This window comes from Gopherus evgoodei, chromosome 2 (genome assembly GCF_007399415.2).
Source record: "Gopherus evgoodei ecotype Sinaloan lineage chromosome 2, rGopEvg1_v1.p, whole genome shotgun sequence".
NCBI lineage: Eukaryota > Metazoa > Chordata > Testudines > Testudinidae > Gopherus > Gopherus evgoodei.
Window position 1 is genome coordinate 27,045,211 of NC_044323.1, and position 18,702 is coordinate 27,063,912.

The 18,702-nt window shown below is 44.9% G+C and overlaps 1 protein-coding gene across 14 annotated transcripts in view; it reads right to left on the bottom strand.

The window, feature by feature from the left end:
- Positions 1-12,025: 12,025 nt before the first annotated feature.
- Positions 12,026-18,702, bottom strand: part of CREM (cAMP responsive element modulator) — a 75,913-nt gene continuing 69,236 nt past the window's right edge. For 12 of the 14 annotated variants that reach the window (XM_030550163.1, XM_030550152.1, XM_030550150.1 and 9 more), the window contains one exon: positions 12,756-13,263. In XM_030550163.1, coding sequence (XP_030406023.1) covers positions 13,119-13,263 — 145 coding nt within the window. In that variant the 3' untranslated portion in view covers positions 12,756-13,118. Of the gene's footprint in view, positions 13,264-18,702 lie in introns of all 14 variants that reach the window. The other 2 variants (XM_030550151.1, XM_030550155.1) reach the window with 1 other exon arrangement.

Genomic DNA, 18,702 nt, shown 5'->3' on the forward strand with positions numbered 1-18,702 from the left:
GACGCTTCTTTTGGCCAGGTATACACCAGGAGGTGAAAGACTATTGCAACTCCTGCCCCGATTGCCAGTTGGCTGCCCCGGCAAGAACTCCTAAGGCACCGCTGGTCCCGATGCCGTTAATCGAGACCCCCTTCGAGCGCGTGGCCATGGATCTGGTGGGGCCCCTCCCCAAGAGTGTGGCAGGGTTCCAGTACATCCTAGTGATGCTGGACTATGGCACACGGTTCCCCGAAGCGATTCCTCTCCATAACGTCACAGCCCGCACCATCGCAGGCGAGCTGGTGAAGGTCTTTGCCCATGTTGGCTTGCCCCGGAGATCCTCATGGACCAGGGGACCAACTTTACCTCGCGGCTGTTACAACAGGTGTGTGGACTCCTGGGGATCAAGCAGCTGCGGACATCGGTGTATCATCCCCAAACCGATGGGTTGGTCGAAAGGTTCAATCGAACCCTGAAGGACATGTTGCGGAAGTTCACCCCGGAGGACCTCCACTGATGGGACCAGCTACTCCCGCCCTTGCTCCTGGCAGTACGAGAGGTCCCCCAGTCATCGACCAAGTTCTCACCTTTTGAACTACTCTATGGCCGTTGACCCCAGGACCTCTTGGACCTGATGAGAGAAACATGGGAGCAAACCCCATCACCCGCCCAGGGTCTCCTAAAATATGTGCTCCAGCTCCAGGAGCATCTTAAACAGGCTGAGGCCCTGGCGTGAGCAAACTTGAAAGCCGCCTAAGAAATGCAGGCCCAGACTTACAACCGGGGTACACGGTCCCGCGACTTTCAACCCGGAGATCGGGTCTTACTCCTCCTTCCTTCCAGTGAGTCCAAGATCCTGGCTCGGTGGCAAGGGCCTTATGAAGTGGTTCAAAAGGTGGGCCCTGTTACTTATGAGATCCATCAGCCCGACTGGCAGAAAAAGGTCCAGCGGTATCACATCAACCTTCTCAAACCCTGGCAGGAACGAGAGCGTCTGCTGATCAATCCCTACCCACCAGAACCCGAGCCTGGACTCCAGGTACCCCCTACTGAGGACCCGGAGGGACCCCAGCTTGGGGAGACGCTGACGGAGGAACAGCTCAAACAAACCCAATGCCTCCTTCAAGCCTTCTCCTGTACTTTTACGGCCCAACCGGGATATACCTCCCTGGTATACCATTGAATTCAGACTGAGCCGGGGGGGGGGGTGTGATCTGGGGCGTGACCAGGCCCCTGCCATATCACCGGCAGCAGATCATTAACGAGGAAGTATGGGCTATGTTAGACCTGGGGGTGATCGAACCCTCGCAAAGCGAGTGACAGAGCCCAGTTGTCCTGGTGCCAAAGCACGATGGCTCCCAATGTTTTTGCATTGATTTTAGACGCATTAACGCCATCTCCAAGTTTGACGCCTATCCCATGCCCCAAATAGATGAGCTGTTGGGCCGATTGGGAGAGGCCAGCTATATCACAACCCTGGACCTAAGCAAGGGATATTGGCAGATCCCCCTGGAACCAGCCTCCAGGGAAAAGACCGCACTCGCCAATCCTACGGGCCTATACCAATTCATGCAGATGCCTTTCGGCCTTCACGGGGCACCTGCCACGTTTCAGCATTTGATGGACCGCCTCCTCCAACCACATCAGGACTATGCAGCAGCCTATCTGGATGATGTAGTCATCTACAGTCGCCAGTGGGAAACCCACCTAGAGAGGGTCGCCGCCGTCCTGCGGTCGGCTGGATTAACGGCTAACCTTAAGAAGTGCCGCATTGGCTGGCGAGAGACCACCTATTTGGGATACACCATCGGAAATGGGCAAGTGAAACCCCTCGTGAACAAGGTTCAGGCCATCACAGCCTGTTCTCCGCCAACCACGAAATGCCAAGTCCGCCAGTTTTGGGGGCTGGCGGGATATTATTGACGATTCATCCCCCAATTCGCGGCGATGGCTGCCCCCTTGATGGGGCTTCTCACCAAGGACATCCCGCGACAGGTGCGCTGGACCCCCAAATGTGACGAGTCTTTCCGGTCGCTCAAGGCAAGCCTCTGCAGTGAGCTAGTCTTATTTAGCCCCGACTTCACTCAGCCGTTCATCCTGCAGATGGATGCTTCGGAGGTAGGGCTCAGAGCTGTCCTCTCACAGGAGGTGGAGGGGGAAGAGCATCCGGTCCTCTACATCAGCTGGAAGCTATTCCTCCATGAGAAAAACTATGCAGTGGTCGAAAAGGAAGCCTTCGCTGCAAAGTGGGCGTGTGACGCCCTGCGATACTACCTCCTTGGGGCCCCGTACACCTTGGTCACTGACCACGCTGTCCTTCAATGGTTGGCTCGCATGAATGACCACAATATGCGGCTCCAGCAGTGGTACTTGGCCCTGCAGTGCCCTCACCGTTCGCCATAGGGCTGGGAAGGACCATGCAAACGCGGACTTCCTTTCCCGCCTCGGGGGTATGGAGGGGCTTGGCCCCATTGCACAGGAGCCAGCCTTGAGGGGGCTCCCCGCCACGCCTGAGAAGGACGGGCCAGAACTGATGCCGGAGTGGGTGGAGCCACCACCACCTATCCCCGCCCCCCGGGAAGTCCAGGGGTGGGACAGGAAGTATAAAGGCCCAGCCTCAGCGCTCAGTTAGGTGTGGGCTGCTGGAGAGGACAGATGCTGGTGCTCGAGCTCTCGCCGGGTCCAACCTGCCTCGTGCTCGCTACCCTGAAGAGCACTGGCTGAGCCTGCCCTGTGCCCGGTATCCAGAGGAGCGGCCTGAGCTTCCTACGCCCGGTATCCAGAGGAGCAGCCTGAGCTTCCCTACGCCCAGTATCCAGAGGAGCTGCCTGAGCTTCCCTAAGACCGGTATCCTGAGGAGCCCATGGTCTGGGACCCACCAGATGACGCTGGCGAGAGACAGGTACCTAGAGAGGGGGAGACTGGAAGTGGCCCGGGGGTAGCCAACCCTAGTCTGGCTCCAGGGGACCCCGAACCGATGTCAGTGTGTTGCGGCCAGGATCCCCACTGGCTACAGCGAATCTTTGCCACTGCTAGGGCCCCGGGCTGGAAGGCAGTGGAGTGGGAGGGCCTGTGTTCCCCCTGCCACCCTTCCATGGGTGGCAGACTCCCCCTCCCTCCTAGCCTGAGAAGGCCCTTTATACTGTTTAACCCACTGTTCAGCCCCTGCCTGAGGGTCTGACCCTTACCTGTGTTTGCTCAGCCCTGCTGAAAGGCCTGAACTGCTTACTGCCCCGCCCTGCCCAAGGGCCTGGGCTTATATACTGTGTTTGCTCAGCCCTGCTGAGGGGTCTCGGCCCTGGACGGATTGCTGCTGGTAGGGAGGTGCTCTGGCTCCCTGCTGTGCCTGAGAAGGACGAGCCCCAGCACCGGACTCTTACATCCCCATTTTACATATGGGGAACTGAGGTACAGACAGGAAAAGGAACTTGCTCGAGGTCACACAGGAAGTTGGTGGCAGAGCAGTGATCTGAATCCAGTCCCTAGGCTAGTGCCCTAACCGATGGACAGTCCATCAATATAGATTGAGAGAGGAACTGAGGGGGGCAGGATGTATGCCCTGGGATATGGATCCAGGGCTGCAACTTATATTTTCCTAACGTTTGGGTTCAGCTCCTTATAAAAACCATCTGTAGGAAGCCCAGATTATCTTTTGTGGATAATTGCGGGGGACTGTCTTTCTCCTTCTTGGACCAAGAATACCAAGTCCTCTAGATACATTAGTAAGATCAATTAGTGAAAGTTTTAATGAATTTCATTAGGAAATCATCCAGCTTTTGAAAGTAACTATGATCTAGGAGCTACGGCTACTAAGGTCTGTGAGCCTCAGATGGGTAGGTCTAGGGGGCCAAGTGAAGGAAGTCCCAAGAGACTGGCATTATTTGTGGCAGACAAACACATACAGCAATTTACAAGCCACGAGTGTCTTCATTAAGTTATTACAAGTGATGAGCACATTAGAAGAACCTATATAGAACAGAATAAACTCATAAGGGATGATCAGGATTAATTAAGCTTGAACTTGGTTGATTCTTCTGGCTGCCCAGCATATGATGGGAAAAGGTAGAAAAAGTAACCAAGAGATGGCAAACAGAAGACCTGATTTCTCTCTTTCAAGGTGCTCAGAGTGGGATGAATGTTCCTCTTCTCTGATGAGCACAAGGCAAATCAGATATGCCAAACCTGTGAAAAAAACACAGAAATTGGGTTTGTTTTTGGCTTAATTGGCTTGTGAGTTGCTTGTTAGCTAGTTTTGGGCTTGTTGCTTGTTTGGCTTGTAGCTTGTTGCTTCCTTTTTTGATTTGCTCCTGGTAAGCAAGGGCAAGGGGGGGCAAGCAGGGGCAAGGCAGTGAGAATGTCCGGGGTGCACAGCAGGCCCCCAATAGTCCCAGACTGCACGCCGGGGGGGTCCAGTCACACAGAGTGTTGCGGTTCTTAGGGATTGGCTTGTTTTGGCCTTGTTTTGAATTAGCTTGATTTTCGGCTTATTGTGAAAGTCGGGGTGCTTATTTACCCCATAAAAGTTGGCAACTGTGCTTGTAATTTGTAGGGGAATATGCAGAAAAGAGGCCATTTTGGGAAACTGGGGAAGGGAAATGATATTTACAGTCCTTTCATTGAGAGGATATGAACAAACAGACAGTTGGATTGGATCTCACAACATATCATCATCAGTGAGCCCAACTCCAAAGGTGTCTGATACTTAATTTTCAGAGCAGAGGAAAACTAAGGGTTTTTTTTTCAAGTCAATGGACCTTGCACTCATAACTCCCTAATACACTTCTGAAAATCCAAGCCTTACTTATTACAGAAGATGCTTCTATAGTCCAAGAAGCAGAACTTCATTCTGCAGATCTTTGCACTCTGCACATCAGGAAGTACAATGCTGCTGCATTCCCACAGCAAAAGTGAGTAGAAGCTATGCATTGGCAGAAATTAGGTTAAGCATTAAGCTTGTGCGATGAACAGAAGTAAGCTTTAAGCCCCTTGTATGCTCTCTCCGTTAGAGTAAAGTAAAAAAATGAAACAGACGTAGGTGAAAAATGGTCTTACCTGAATCCTCTTTGGTTGTATTCCTGTTACAAGAGAAGAATAACTTTGTAGTTATACAATAATGCTCTTTAGTGTATTCTTGCAATCCCCTCTATTCCTTGTCGTCCTCATCATTTTACACATTGTGCTACACTCAATACTTGTCCTGTGCAAGATCAAGACCTGAATAAGAAAAATGTTTTAACAGTATGTCTCACAGACAGTGAGAATTCTTTTCAAGCTACTGCATAGCCCCAAGGAAAAAATCAAGTTCAATGTCTCACTTTGGAGACTTAAGTTAAAAGTGTCCCCTTACACCTTTATATTTATTTCTTATCTACATGTGTGGTCACCTGGCATTTCCCATGCCTCTGGAGGCTGCTAGCCTTGACTGCAGCACTCCTCATGGGAAAGGACCCCTTCAGCCATGCCCTTTGACCTGAGAATCCCAAGCAGGGAATTCTACAGAAATACTTCATTCCCTCCTTTTTCTTAGAGGTTGAAAGAACATTACTTACTTTACAGCAACTGTGGTTCCTGGAGATGTTGTACTCAGTGTGGATACCACTGAAGATGCACACGAGCCTCATCAGTGTGAAACTGGACATTCTTGCATAGTGGTGTCCAGTGGGGCTGTGCACATGCTCTTTGCCTCCTCACGCTCCTTTGCGAGGGCATAAAGCTTGGGGGTTGCTGGGAGCCTCCCTCTTTTCCTCTGCAGTTTGAAGCCTCTGATAGCTGAGGACTCCAAAAAACAAGGATGGATGGAGTGTTGTGGGATCCACTCTGACTACTGCATCTAAAAAAACAGTTATTGTAAGTACTTTCGTTGAGCATCTGTCCATGTGGATGTCTGGCAAGCAGCTTCTCCTCAGGATGATGGGAGTTAGGAGCATAATTTGAATGAGCCAAACAATTATTAATGACAAGTGGACTTTGAGATAACTGAATGCCGGTCTCACCTATTTCAGGAGCAGTGTACACCAGGATTTTTGGAATCAGTTCCCTAACTGGATCCAAACCATTTGGGGCTGCTCATATGAAAGATCTTTTCCACTTTGAGAAGTAAATCTTCCTGTTGGAGGATTTTCTGCTTTGCATGAGAATCTTTTGAACCTGTATGGAGCAGTCTCTGTCTCTACTGCTCAAGCAGCCAATATTTAAGCCATCAGTCATAACGACTATGGGTACAGGTGCAAGATCGGATTGTGGTTCTGGGATATTGTATCTGGCAGGCCAGGTCTTACATCCAAAACTGGGTTGGCCACTAAAGGGCTATCAGATGCCCGTAGCCTTGTCCTGATGTTGGATAGCATCCTGGGGATCAGGGGAATTGGTGAAGGAATATCATGTCTTTGATAGACTTCTTCAGTGACTGCTTGTGATTGGTCACTGCATGCCTGCTTACAAAGTCTTCCAGGTTGTTGTTGACCCCTGGAAAGTGTAGAGCCAGCAGGGCTGATCTGTGTTGATGGAACCACATCCATAGTCTGATGGCTTCCTGGCAAATAGGGGATGATTGGGTGCCTTCCTGTTTGTTTATATAGTGCATTACTGTGTTGTCTGTCAGGGTTTCATGTATAATCTTAGGTCATTCTGAGGTCATGTTCCTTATGCATCTGCAGGAGGTTCAGGTAGGCACCCCAAATGCATGCCTGAAACATCTGTGATAGGTGTCGTACTTGGGAAGGAAACAAAGAGACCCCTTTTGGTATATTGAATGGGTCTACCCAACAAGTTTGCTCTGATAAGACTTGGGATGAGACTATGACCTTTTTGTCCATGTGGTGTCTCGACCGGGTGTGCATGTACCTCAGCCAGAGGAGTAAAGGGCGATGATGAAGTCTGGCAAGCGGCATCATATATGTGCATGGCAACATGTGATCAACAGCCCCAGACACACATACATCATCACTGAATTTGACTTCAGGTCATTGACTAGTAATGGGAGAAACCAGAATCTGCCTTCTGACAGGTAGACTTTGGCTGACATGGAGTCAGTCATAGCTCCTATGAACTCTATCATCTGTGATGGGGCAATGGCAATTTCTGTAAGTCATAAGGAGTCCTAATTGGGACAACAGGAAAAATATGTAATCCAAGGCTCCCACTCTCCTGCTGGGACCTGTCTCTGCTCAGCCAGTCATTCAGGTACAAGTAGGTACAGATGCTCTGTCTCCTTAAGTACACTGCCATTAGTGCCAAGCATTTTGTGAATACTCTTGGTGCACTGGATAATCCAAAGGACAGAACTCTGTATTGGTAATGGTTTGACCCCACTGTCAATCTTAGGTACTTCCTGTGGGCTAGGTGGATTTGGATATGGAAACATCACCTGCAAGTTGAGAGCCATGAACCAATCTTGAACTTGGAGGGAGAGAGAGAGAGAGGATGATGGAGGCAAGTATTACCATCCTGAACAAGAGACAGCATATTTGTTGAGTCTTCTCAGGTCTAGGATAGGACAAAGACACCCTTTCTTCAAAATCAGGGAACACTGGGACTAGATGCCTCTCCTCCTGAACTTTTCTGTTACCTCCTCCATAGCTCCCAGATGAAGCAAGGAAGCCACTTCTGATTGCAATAGGCTCTCATGAAAAGGGTCTCTGAAGAAGGATGGGCAAGGAGAATAGGTGAAGGGTAAAGAGTGAAAATTGGATGGGTGGGTTAGCCATGGGTGATGATCCCTAACACCCATCTGTTTGATGTAAGGGCAGATCATTCCCAGAATAATTGAGTGAGGCACATTCCAAAGGTAAAGCTCATTTGATTGGATCTGATGTCGCTTCCAACTGTGCTGTCAAATTTGCTGTTGTGTGCCAGGGGTAGGTGTGTTGCCAAGGAGGAAGAAGGTCAGTGTCCTCTAATGTACCTTAGTCTTTTCTAGGCCTGGCATTCAGGATACTTGTGTTGATCAGCTGGTGTCTGTGGCCTCAACTGGGCCTATGGGTGCTACAGCTTGTAGTACAGTGTTGGGATGCAAATCCTGGGGGATCGTAAAGTGACCTTTGAGTCTTCTAATGAATGCAGAGTGCTATCTGCCTGCTCTCTAAAGAGCTCCATGCCCTCAAAAAGGACAGGTCCTCAGTTGCGGTCGGTACCTGTGACACTGTGCCTGATACTCTTCACAGAGATATTATGATTATGGCATAGTTATGATGTATTTTGTGCAAGATAAGGCATGTGAGACATCATTAGAAAGGTTAAGATTTGCTGAATATGATTATCCTATTTGTATGCATGTATCATTTTTGTATCTCAAGTTACAAATATTGAGTATGTATCTGTATTTCAAATGTGTTTACACCTGAAGAAAACCCACTACGCAAAAGGCTCTCAGTCTAGATGGCTAGCTGGGAAAGTCCCATTCAAGTTAAAGGCCGTTAGAGAAAACAATAGGACTTAGAAGAAGCTTCTCTCTCATCATATTCCTCTCCACGTTGAGGGAGGAGGTGAATTACATAAGCTTACACTGTACAGGGTGAGGATCTATATCGCGAGCGTGTCAGTCTAGGAAAGCCTGTATAGGGAGGTCTAACTGTTGGTACTCAGTCAAGATGGGTCAATATGATCACAGCTATCAAAGATGAAGGTAATCAAAAGGTGTTTTCAAGAACTTCAGAAGTTCTGTGTAAGATTTAGTCAAAGCTATGAACTAGCAGGTCTGAAATTGTCCAGGTTCTGTCTTGCTGTTGAGGGAGGTGGGGGTAAGAGGGAACAGAGGGAGGGTCATGGTCGTTCTTCCCTTTATGCACTCACACAGGAGCACAGTGCACATGCATGGCCTACTCAAAAATTTCCAGACACATGCACACCTACAGTGGGATCCACACTGACACCTACTTGAAGACTTTTTTTTTCATGTCACCAAAACAGACCGCATGAAATTCCCAGAGAGTAATCTAAAATTATAGGGCCTACAGTAATATAAAATGTATTAAGAATAGAAAGAGAGTCAGATTAAAACAAAACAGTATTCATAACATGAATTAATAGTCTGACCCTCTGCAAAAACTATTCCAAATAGGTCCATTCCATGTCATTACCGAGAATAACAAATCTTTTCCTTTCCTCAGGAGTGTCCCTCTTGTCCCTCTTACTCTAACTCTTTGGCCAGGAGGCATATTAGAGAATCTGCCTTATATCTTATGTGTCTCATATCATTCCTTCCTTCTTGTTTTGTCCTTCTGGGATGCCACAGTTGTATCTTGATCAATCCCTCTGTAACCTCCTTCACAAATATATTTACATAAATGTAATCTTGGAGAATATATGACAGTCTCTTATGAAATGTTAATTGTATGTGTCCTGAATCCATTCAGGATTGGATTTGCTGTTTTGAATCGTCAGTTTGTGGTTCCTGTTTTTTCTTTATCACCTTGACAACCCAGATTCCTTCTGTAGGAGCATATACATATAGTTATCTTCAGTCCCATCCTTACATCTTATTTCCAAATAAGCATTTCTTTTCTCCAACAGTCACAGGATCTTTGTTCTCTCTTAGTAACCATATATTTGCATGTTAATTGTCCCAGTAAGAGGTGTTAATCTGAAACTGGCTCATTCTGTCTTTAAAAAATACAGGATTCATATTTTTGTAATTCTCTCCTAACATTAATTCTGTGTTATACTAATCCAAATTATTGAAAGTTTAACATCAATAGGTTACAGGAAGTTTCTCCATTTTTCTAATCTCTTTCAGTTAGAAGAATCAGTCTTTTTGCCAGGCGGATGTTTCTGAAGGTATAAAAATATGATACCTGTCATTGCTGCAGATAAGTAAATAAATAATTTCTAAATGAGAGCCGTTCAGAAGGATAACCACCTATCAGGAAATCCTTTTGGGTTATCTTCCATTGTTTAAAAAAAAAATTCCCTGTGGAAGAATGAATTTTTAATTACAGACATATAATAAATGTGTCTTCTAGAATCTTGAACAAAGGAGGGCCCATAGTACAAGCTGTACAGTCTTGGAACACACATGGAATCCATTTGTTCCAGTTTCCAACAATAGCCAACACTAGATGCTTCAAAGACAGGCATAACCACACAATGCACTTAATTTTGCAATACTTTACAGTGCACGGAGGGAGCTCTTCCAGACCCAGCAATTGATCACTTTATGCATTGTGCACAACCTTTGTAATTTTATGGCAACTGTCTTAACCGTAGTTGTTATGCAAGCATCATAAAATATATTGTCATAGAAAAGGAAAATGAACTTAAAGTTATCCTTCAGGAATCCTACCACTTTCGTCATTCCCTACATAGTCTGTTACCAGCTCAAAGGCTTTCCCCAAGTCACCAGGGAGGACTAAACACATTAAGAGTGAAGCATGTTGCTGAGTATGGCTCTTCTGAGAGCCAAGTCCACTGGGAAGGACATACAATGTCAGTCCTCCTACTGAGAAGAAACTAGTTCTTTGCATTTCAAGGACTTTGAAGTATGTTTTGCTGATCCCATTCATTATTTAGGTTTTCCATTATAGTAGTATGCACTGGGAAGATACAGTGGAATGGAAATTTCTTCACCCAAAAACACAATCTTGTAGTTACTCAACACTGGCTTCTAAACCCAAAGAAATCAAGGCCCTGAGAATTAAGGCCTCTGCTGTATCTGCCTGGATATTCCATTCTCTCAAGTCTAGCTGATCAGGTTACATAAATACTTAATCCAAGGTTTTGGAGCAGAGGGAAACTATCCCATAGTTGGGACCCTCCTTCCAGAGGATGTCGTAGTATCCTCTCATACTGAGGATACCTCTCCAGGGGAGGAAACTCCAGTTATTAGGAAGAGACAGATAATAGTTATGGGGGATTCGATCATTAGAAACATAGATAGCTGGGTTTGTGATGACCGGGAGAACTGCATGGTGACTTGGCTACCTGGTGCGAAGGTTGTGGATCTCTCAAGACATCTAGATAGACTTATATGTAGTGCTGGGGAGGAGTCGGTGGTCATGTAGGTACCAATGACATAGGGAAGGATAGGAACTCTTTGCCAGAGGATGTTGTGAAGGCCAAGACTATAAAAGGGTTCAAAAAAGAAGTAGGTAAATTCATGGAAGATAGATCCATCAGTGGTTATTAGCCAGGATGGGCAGGGATGGTGTCCTTAGCCTCTGTTTGCCAGAAGCTGGAAATGGGCACCAGGGAATGGATCACTTGATCATTACCTGTTCCGTTTATTCCCTCTGGAGCACCTGGCATTGACTACTGTCAGAAGACAGGACAGTGGGCTAGATGGGCCTTTGGTCTGACCCAGTATGGCCATTCTTATGTTCTCCCTACTTTCAGTCCTTGGATGAAATCCTGAGCCCCCCGAAGTCAATGGGAGTTTTGTCACTTACTTGAATGGCGGAGGGGCAAGATTTCATCCTCTATTTTCAGTAAAACAAATTAAATAGGAATACAGTTTTGCCTTATAAAAAGTCAGGAAAAGAAATGTGGGTGACCAGCTACAATGATATGTCCAAAGATTTTTACTCACAACTTGGGCCTAACACTGAACAATTAGATCACTCCCACAACATTATCTATTTTATAAAATAGTCATATAAACATGTAATAATTTAAACATTACTTTCCACCAGGGCACAATGGAAAGTTGAGTTTATCAGAAATTTCAACCAATTTGGAATGGATTTATTTTTAAAAACATTCAGCACTTAAAGGCCATTGTGGAACACTACAAGTCGGCAGAGAGCTAGTATTGGCTGGAGAGCCTCCCTGACTAAAAAAAAAAATAAAAAAATCTTCAGTCCCTTTTGCTATCTCAAAGAAAAACCAAAAAGGATTCCATATCTCAGCACCCATTATAATGAACAGTTTGGTCCTGTTCAGAACATTGATCAGTTAGGATTCAGGATGCAAAATCAATTCTGATACATAATCCACTAATACATCAGATATTTTGTATAATGCTTGAAGCAGAAGTAACAAGGAGCCATCTAACAGATATTTGTAACTTCATTCAGGTGTTTAAATAGTTATATTATAATAATGAGGAGCTTGCTTAAGTTGTATAAAGTTTATACTAAAACCTTCTCCAAGGTATTTTTCATATTGCACCATCAGTTTAAAAACAGTTTAAATGTGCCAGATGTTTAAATGAACAACAAATGCTACAAAGGGTAAACAACATGGTTCTATTAAAAACTGTCTTCAACCATGGCACTCAGTGACAGCAATACAATATTTTCTTGGCAAAGCAACTAAGAAAAATTGGCCATAAATTAATATATAGTCTAGTATTCCAATACATCTATGTAATCATAACATACTTTATATAAACTCTTTCCTGAGATACTTTGGGCAGTTTAATTTTGCTGTATTACTGGATGCATTATCTTTAATAATTCACTTTAAAACACCTGTACAATATTTTTGTGTGTAGGACACTATCAATATCACATAAAAAGTAGTAAATGCAAATATATGGCAATGAAACAGCTCTTATAAATGTTGCACTTTTAACCATGTTACACACACTTTAACATTCGTCTCCTCTGGAAAAAAAATGAAGTTAGATCTAAGAATCTACAAAATGCAAAAAAGTATTTCAGGAATGTTAGGGGTTGCAGTATAAGATAAATGACACCAAGAAAAAGTCGTAATTCTTATTGGCTAGGTATTGTCTTCAAAAGCAATTGGACATGTTGTAATCAGTTCATAGCATAATAAATATTTCTACTAATCTGTTTTGGAAGAACAAATGTCTTTTAGAGTTTCAAGCTCCTCTATAAGTTTCTTGTTCTGAACTTCTAGCACTGCAACACGACTCTCCAGACATTTTATGTATTCTTTCTTCCGACGTCGACATTCTTTAGCAGCTTCCCTGCAAAAAGCAGAAGTAAAGAGTGCCAACAAAAATGCCATTTGCAGCTATTAGAAAATGCAGATTGAAGAAAGCTCAGTATAGTATGGAGACCATGACAGCATTCCAAATTTTGGAACAATTTCCCAAATCAGTCTGAAAACACTAAGCAAAACTGGGTTCACAAGGGTCACAAGTGTCCCTTCCTCAAATTCACATGGCAATCTGTAGAATTGCTTCATCTCATATCTTGATAAAAGTTCATAGTAAACAAGGTCCATGTCAAAGACAGTTATTCTGCTTTATGGCAATAAAGATCTTTGAGGGCCTTGAGTTCCTCAATCAGTGTCTTGTTTTGGTTTTCAAGAACAGCCACACGATTTTCAAGACATTTGACATACTCCTTCTTCTTTCTGCGACATTCTCGAGCAGCTTCCCTAGAACCAACACAAGGCAAATAACTACAGGAACAGCCACAACATGGCAAAGACTGGATAAGTGAAATGACCCGAAATCCCTACAATTCCACAATAAATCAATCATGCGTCAGACAAGAAGAAAGCTAAGCAATAATTGTAGACAACTGCACGATTAAACAGCAACTTAAGACAACAGGAACAGCTTGTTCATTAATATAGTTTGCTCAGCTTCTACAGTATGATGAAAGAACTTGAACTGACACGAACCGAGATACACACAGTGGGGACAATAGTCAGATATTAATGAACTGCCTTCAACTGCACTGTTCTGATTAAACTATTGCCTTCATTTCTGAAAATAGAATTTTTATATTCACAGCACATCCCATTTTGATGTGCTTATGAAGGCATTTAGGGCATCATATTATGCAATTGAAAAGTTTAACTCCAAAAATGTTACAGAATTACCTTTCAGAACATTTAATGTAGCAGCACCAGATTAAATGCTAAGTATCAACTTAATGTAACCGTGACCTTATTTTTGCAAAACTATGGGTTAGGGTTAGTTATAGTTCCATATGGGTATAATTGTTTTCTTTAAAAAAAAAATTCACTTGTACTCATACAATCCTGATTCTTCTTTTTATGCAAAGACGACCACCCATTTCACAAATCTATTCAGAATTCTGTTACATAAAAATTAAGCCGTTTGGGAAGGATTTTCAAAAGCATTTAAGTGAGTTACCACCCAACTTCGTTAGGTATTTAAGCACTTCTGAGAATCCCACCCCTTAATATTTACAGGGATGATATTATAAATTGTCATCATATATTAAGAAAAATGCTTTCCTGTATGCTCTGAAGAAGGGAGTGTGAAACTAGTTCAGAAACTGAAGAGAAAAGAATTAAAAAGAAAAGGAAGCAGTATGAAAACAACAATCCTTATGAGTGATTTAAAATGAACACAGGCAAGAGAGCAACACAGTATCATGAATGCAATGAGAAAGGATGCAGCGATTCAGTAATTTAGAGATCTACATGGGAGTCTATTTCTTCCTGCTAAGTGCATGCAACTAAGTTCCACTGAGGTTAGCAGCAGGTATGCACATGCGTAGATGAGAAAACAACACCATTATAAAAGTCAATGTAATGCATGAAGAAAGCAAGGTAGTTTAGCTAATCCTGCACACCAATGTACATCCCAAGACATTAAAAAAAACATATCCAAAACGACCCAGTGCACCAACTATCACACATAAAGCTACTGAAATCAAAGTTATCCTATGGCAATTTTATTTATTTTTCAAAAACATCTTCCTACTAGCATATTATATAACAGTCTGCAACAATCATATCAGAGTACAATAAAAGTTTCTTTTACAGTACACACTGGATAGATACGTCATTACATACCCACCAAATTTAAATGTAGTTCATATTTAAAAAAATACAAACCACAAAAGAGATAATGTAATTTATATTACAGAGAAAATAACTGATTTTAATCACAAAAATATTTTTCATACTGCAGGATTTATATTTTTGATGTATATTTGGCATAAAGGTTTTTGAAAATAATGCAGATATCTGAGTTTCAGATAGCAATAATTTTATGCTTCCTTCCAAAGGAGCAAGTGGATAGCAACTGTAACCCACATGCTTCATACTTATGATTGCCAACCCTCCAAGATTGTCCTGGAGCATCTAGGAATTAAAGATTAATCTTTAACTAAAGATTATGTCATGTGAGGAAACCTCCAGGAATACATCCAACCTAAACTGGCAACCCTATTTACACTGCATCATCTGACCTTGTTTGTCCCAAAGAAGGAGAGAGAAGCAGTGGAGCGGAAACATGGATTTTAGTTAGAATACTGTCTCCCCATATATACAGAGTGCAGTGCAGGACAACTTAGTCAGAAGAACCCAGAAATAAGGTGTGGCAGTTACTTAGACATGCTTACTAGCTTTTTCTGAAGTTGTACAGGAAATTTTCATTGTGGGCAATCTGCGGGCCCTGATGGGTCACCATTCTCTGAGAGCTGAGCCAATGAAAGTGCACTGGAGAAGAACAGAATTGAGAGATGCATCTGCTATAGGGCTGGGTCCCAATACCTGTACCACTCTGGATACAGGCTATAGATTTCTTTTTCGCTAGCAACTTAGGAAATCTATTCCAAGGGCTGAATGCTTCTAGCCATGGAGATTTCCAGACTGCCTGGCTGCTGACAGGTTTCAAAGTAGCAGCCATGTTAGTCTGTATCCGCAAAAAGAACAGGAGTACTTGTGGCACCTTACAGACTTGATTGGACTCTTCCAGTTGGTATGCATACTTCCACCTTTTCATGTTCTCTGTATGTATAAATATCTCCTGTCTGTGTGTTCCATTCTATGCATCTGAAAAAGTGAGCTGTAGCCCACGAAAGTTTATACTGAAATAAATTTGTTAGTCTCTAAGGTGTCACAAGTACTCCTGTTCTGTCTGCTGACAGGGTTCTGAAGTGTTTGAAAGGACTGAGATGCAGCCATTCTTCCCAGGCTCTGAAGAGTCCAGGTGATACACATTACATATTATGACTACACTATATAAAAAACAACAACAGTTACTCACCTTCTTGTAACTGTTGTTCTTCTAGATGTGTTGTTCACGTCCATTCCAATCAGGTGTGCACGCGCCCTGTGCACAGTTGCCAGAAATTTTTCCCCCAGCAGTTCCTGTTGGGTCAGCTGTGGAGCCCCTTGGAGTAGTGCCTTCATGGCGCTCAATATATGACCTTGCAGACCCGGCCCCTCCTCAGTTCCTTCTTGCTGCTACTCTGACAGAGTAGTGGATATTGGAATGGATGTGAACATCACATCTCAAAGAACCACAGTTACAAGGTGAGTAACCATTTTTTCTTCTTCGAGTGCTTGTTCACATCGATTCCAATCAGGTGACTCCCAAGCTCTACCCTGGAGGTGGGGTCGGAGTCAAGGAATCGCTAATTGGAGTGCTGCTCTGCCGAAAGGGATAGCTCAGCTGTTTGAGCATTGGCCTGCTAAACCCAGGGTTGTAAGTTCAATCCTTGAAGGGGCCACTTAGGGATCTGGGGCAAAATCAGTACTTGGTCCTGCTACTGAAGACAGGGGGCTGGACTAGATAACCTTTCGGGGTCCCTTCCAGTTCTATGAGATAGGCATATCTCCATATATTCATATCCTATGAAAGCTGTATCATCTCTAGTGTGCTGTGTAATGGCATAGTAAGAGGTGAACGTATGCACTGCGGACCAAATAGTTGCCCTGCAGTTTTTCCTAGGCCAGAAACACAGCTGACAAGGCCTATGCCCTTGAGGAATGAGCCTTAAGAGGTGGGTCTGGAACCTTGACCAGCTCATACATGTGCGGATACAGGCTGTGATCCACAAAGATAATCTGTGAGAAGAGACCAGAAGTCCTTTTACGAGGTCTGCCACTGCCACGAAGAGCTGGTTCAACCTCCTGAGTGATTTTATGCACTCAATGTACAATGCTAATGCCTGACAAATATCCAATGAGTGCAGCCTTTGCTCTTGGGTACTGTTGTGTGTTTTGGAAAAGAAGACAGGTAGAAAAATGTCTTGGCTAGTATGGAATTGTGACACTACCTTAGGGAGAAAGGCCGGGTGAGGTCTGCGTTGTACGTTGTCCTTGTGGAAGACCATGTAGGGCAGGTTGGAGGTAAGGGTCTTTAACTCCGACACCCTCCTGGCTGACTTGATAGTGACCAGGAAGGCTACCTTCCATGACAGGCAGAGAAGGAAGCAAGTCGCCAATGGTTCAAATGGGGGTCCCATTAATCTGGAGAGGATCACATTAAGGTCCTATGCTGGAAGATGCTGTCTAACCCAAAGATATAGCCATTCCAGGCCCTTAAGAAAACATCTTACCGTAGCTAATATGGAGCATTCAGACATGCCCAGATGGAAGGCTGAGATAGCAGCAAGTTGTACCTTGATGGATGATGCTGCCAGGCCTTGTTGGTTGAGATGCAGAAGGTAGTCCAGGTAGTATAGATGCCTGAAGTGTAGGAGTGTGATGTTGGGCACACCAGCAAGTGAACCTTTTCCACTTGACTAGATAAGTGGCCCTGGTAGATGGTTTTCTGCAGCTGAGCAGGACCTTTTTTACTGGTTCTGAGCACAGGAGCGCCACTGGATTTAGCCATGAAGCTTCCAAGCAATGAGATGGAGGGACCGGAGGTCCAGGTGGTGAAGGTGACCATGGTCCTGCATGATCAGATCAGGGTAGAGTGGTAACACAATGGGAGTATCCACTGACAGCTCCAGAAGCGTGGTGTACGAATGCTGGCAGGGCCACACCGGAGCCATTAGAATACTGCAGCTCTGCCTGTGGATTTTCAGCAGTATTCTGTGCACATATGGGAATGGTAGAAAGGCATATATGAAACGATCTCCCCAGGAGAGCAGGAACACATTTGAGATCAAACCCAGGCTGTGTTTCTGAAACGAGAAGAACATTGGGCACCTCCTGTTGTTCCCAGTGGCAAACAGATCAACCTGGGGAAACTCCCACTTCTGGAAGATGGAATATATGACACTTGGATGGATGGCCCACTCATGATTGTGAAACGATCTGCTGAGGTGGTCCACTAGTTTGTTCAGCACACCAGGGATATAGAACACCTTCAGGTGAATGAAGTGGGCTATGAAGAACTCCCACCAAGAGTTGAAGGGCCTCCCACCATGGGGGTAAGAGCGGGCTCCACCTTGCTTGTTGATGTAAAATATGGCCGTGATGTTGTCCGTCATTAACCGCACACACACTGGTCTTGAGCCAGGATAGGAAGGTTTGGCATGCTAGCCGTACCGCTCTGAGCTCTCTGATATTGATATGCAGGGAGAGCTCATCCTGCAGTCATAATCCTTGTGTCTGGAGCTCTCCCAGATGCACCCCCCAACCCAGATGTGACGCATCTGTTACTAGGGCCAAGGAGGGCTGGGGGCTGTTGAAGGGGACTCCTTTGCAGACTGTGCGAGGGTCGAGCCAACATTGGAGGGACTCAAGTACCTGGTCTGGTACCGTGACCACAGATTCCAGGCTGTCGCGCCCCGGGCAGTATAGAGACATGAGCTAAGCTTGAAGTGGTCTGAGCCTCAGTCTAGCATGCCAAACCACATAAATGTAGGCTGCTATGTGGCTGAGGAGACTCAGGCATCCCCTCGCGGTAGTGGTCAGGTAACACCTGAGGCTTTGGATAATGTCTGTCATGGTCTGAAAGCTGCTACAAATGACACACACTTGGTGAACACTTGAGGGGCTGTTGACAGACCGAAGGGGAGGACCATGAACTGATAGTGTTTGTGGCTGGCTACAAACCACAGAAATCGTCTGTGCGCGGGCCGAATAGCTATCTGAAAGTACGCATCTTTCATGTTGAGGGCAGTGCACCAGTCTGAGACACCCTTTGCATTGGGG